This window comes from Mus pahari, chromosome 20 (assembly GCF_900095145.1).
Source record: "Mus pahari chromosome 20, PAHARI_EIJ_v1.1, whole genome shotgun sequence".
NCBI lineage: Eukaryota > Metazoa > Chordata > Mammalia > Rodentia > Muridae > Mus > Mus pahari.
In genome coordinates this window covers 9,345,790-9,348,820 of record NC_034609.1, presented here as the reverse complement: position 1 = coordinate 9,348,820, position 3,031 = coordinate 9,345,790, and the positions used below count along the sequence as shown (strand labels likewise).

Sequence of the window (3,031 nt, the reverse complement as noted above, 5' to 3'; positions counted from 1 at the left end):
AAAAGCAAAATTAAAAAAATTACGTTCCCTTTTATTACTGTAGTGATTAAAAACTAAAACTGTTATAAATGTAAAAATAACTGGCAGGTCATAAATTTATTAATAGGAGGCAACAAACTAAGTGTTGCTGGGTGGTGGTGGGCACAGCTTTAATCCCAGCAGTCAGGAGGCAGAGACAGGCCCATCTGAGGCCAGCCTGGTCTACAAAGTTTCAGGACAGCTAAGGCTACAAAGAGAAACCCTGACTGGAAAAACTGTGGGTGACATAACCCTATATAACCCCAGTACTTGGGAGACTGAGGCGTAAGACCCTTAAACCCGAGGCCAGCTGAGGCTACTCCCTATCTTTGGGAGTGGGGCTGTAGAAAGCCATTAGTCTTTTTTAAACTTACTTCCTTTTTTTATTTTTTTAATGTCTGAGTCCTATTTGCATGTGCACCTGCATGCCAGAAGAGGGCATCAGATCCCTTTATAGATAGTTGCTACTATGTAGTTGCTAGAAATTGAATTCAGTACCTCTGAAGGAGGAGCCAATGCTGGGAACTGCTGAGCCATCTCACCAGCCCTGACACACATACATATGTGTGTGTATGTGTGTGTGTGTGTGTGTGTGTGTGCGTGCATGTGTGTGTGTACACGTACACTGTCACTGTCTTCAGGCACTCTAGAAGAGGGCATCAGATACCATAACAGATGATTGTGAGCCACCAGTTCCAAGCACTGCATGGAACTGGGAGTGAGACAGCGCCCACAAGTCACCCAATGAAATGAATGACAACAGAGTCCCAACAAAAAGCACCAAACGAGGGAATGTGCCCACTTTATTAAAACGGCTGACCTGCAGGGCCCAAACCCACCTTTACAAGCAAACTACACACATCTCTAAAAGCCAGCATAACAACTCCCCATACTTAGAACCCTGCCACCGGGGTGGGAGAGGCGGGGGGAGTGAGCTGGCCTCACAGAGGCCTCATAAATAGTGGGTCAGTGCCAGGGGACGCACAGGGACTGGACAGGGATCTCTGCAGCAGCCTATATCATGCAGCCTCTTGCGTCTTTGAGGACCTGGGCTCAATATCCAGTCGGCACACAGGGCTGTCGTAGACCATCTGCAGGTTCACCTTGTGGCCCACCAGTTCTCGGATGTTATTGATGCCATATTTGATCATTGTTGGGCTGAGAGTGGAAGGAACAGAGTTTAACACTGAGTCAGATCAGCCTGTCTTCTGCTTCTCAGAGACTTCCTCCCATCTTTCTCAGATGAATGGCAAAGTCTCCCCCCACGGTGAACGCGTACCATCGGCCAGGTCTTACCCCCCATTCCCCCCTTGTTCATGCTTTGCCTCAGAGCCCGAGTGGCTGTGCCTGGTGCCTGGTAGATACTGCCAAACGCCTTCACTGCTCCTCAGCTTCCATGAAGCCTTCCTTGATCACCTCATCTAAGTCTTGCTCTGTCCTCTCTATAGCACTCCCTGTCCATTCACATCTAGCCTTCTGAGTCTCCTTATTGGCCATGCTAGTCACCCTTCCGCTTCCACTAGGATCCATGTTGCATGGTATTGGGGAAACATGCCACGGTGTTCAGAGCTCAGGGCCCGGCACAAGAATTGGCATTCCTGCTACAGGACTGTCAGAGGAATGACAATGGAACGACTGAGTGGAATCATCCTAAGTTCCAGCCAGGCACTCACCGCTCCAGGGAGAGACCCCAAGCAATGACAGACACATTCTCAGGGAGCCCCATAGGCAGGAGCATCTCAGGCCGGAAGACCCCAGAGTTGCCAACTTCAACCCACTTCTTTAGACCTGTGAGGACAAAGGGAGGCATGTGAATGATACTGCACAGAGAATGGGAAGATAGGGTGGGGACTGGCAAAGGGGGTGACCCAGGCAAGTGCGAGGTCCCAGTTCCCTGACCTTGGTGGTAGCTGAACACTTCCATGCTGGGTTCTGTGTAGGGGTTGTAGGCTGGCTTGAAGCGCAACTGCGTGATTCCTGTAGGGGTTGGCCAGGGCAGGCTGATGACTTCAGGGCCACCCTCCCAGGCCCCCAAACACTGCCTGCTTGTGCTGAATTGACTGCTCACCCAGCTTGGTGAAGAACTCTCTCAGCACACCCATGAGGTGGCCCAGGGTGAGACCATGGTCCGCTATTACACCTTCAATCTGGTGGAACTCCGCCAGGTGTGTGGCGTCCAGCGTCTCATTCCGAAACACACGATCAATAGAGAAGTACTTGGCTGGTGTAAATGGCTTCTGGGGAGGAGGAATGATGGCCAGGCCAGGCCTGGCCCTGGCATGGGTCAGAAGGTCTACAGGACACTACCAACCTCCCACCTGCCCGGGCCAAGCTGTACCTTCTGGGCTAAGCGGTAGAGGGCTCGGGTGCTGGCTGCCGTGGTGTGTGTGCGAAGCAGGTTTTTCCGGGCCTCTTCCAGCTTCCAGGTATACTTATAGCTTCAGGAGGAAAAGCAGGAAGTCTGCCCTGTGGTCCTGGAACCCCAGCCTCCCACCCCCCTCCAGCCAGAGTCCTGCTTCTGCCTCACCCCTGTGAGCCGTAGCCACCCTGGGAGTGGGTCCGTTTCACCCGCTGGACATAGTCCATTGGAAGCTGCAGGGCCTCAGCTGGGTCTAGGCAAGACAGAGTCACGTGGTCAGGATCACTGCATGTCTGGTATGGCTCCATGGGAGTCAGGGTTACCTGGCTCTCCTCAATAGCTGACCTTTCCCTCTTCATCCAGAATCCCCTGGCTTTCCTCTTCACTGTGTGGAAGCCCAAGCTTCCCTCTGGCTCTGACACATTACCTCCTGCTCTGGTCTCCTCTCATTCCTATGTGACCATGACCTGGAGTCACAGGGCCACCAGCTGACATTTCAGCCTCAGGCCCTTTGCACTGGCCTCCATCTCTAGCTATGTCATATATATAGTCCTCTCCTTTACTTCTTGTCTTTCGTTTTTTTGTGTTTTGTTTTTCGAGAGAGGGTTTCTCTGTATAGCCCTGGCTGTCCTGGAACTCACTTTGTAGACCAGG

At 52.1% G+C, this 3,031-nt stretch overlaps 1 protein-coding gene across 1 annotated transcript in view; it reads right to left on the bottom strand.

Moving 5' to 3' along the window:
• Window positions 1-783: 783 nt before the first annotated feature.
• Window positions 784-3,031, bottom strand: part of Farsa (phenylalanyl-tRNA synthetase subunit alpha) — an 11,583-nt gene continuing 9,335 nt past the window's right edge. Inside the window, exons 8-13 of the mRNA XM_021220059.1 lie at window positions 2,546-2,630; window positions 2,357-2,456; window positions 2,087-2,255; window positions 1,918-1,995; window positions 1,692-1,806; window positions 784-1,176 (exon numbers count right to left, since the gene is read on the bottom strand). Coding sequence (XP_021075718.1) covers window positions 1,038-1,176; window positions 1,692-1,806; window positions 1,918-1,995; window positions 2,087-2,255; window positions 2,357-2,456; window positions 2,546-2,630 — 686 coding nt within the window. The 3' untranslated portion in view covers window positions 784-1,037. The remainder of the gene's footprint in view (window positions 1,177-1,691; window positions 1,807-1,917; window positions 1,996-2,086; window positions 2,256-2,356; window positions 2,457-2,545; window positions 2,631-3,031) is intronic.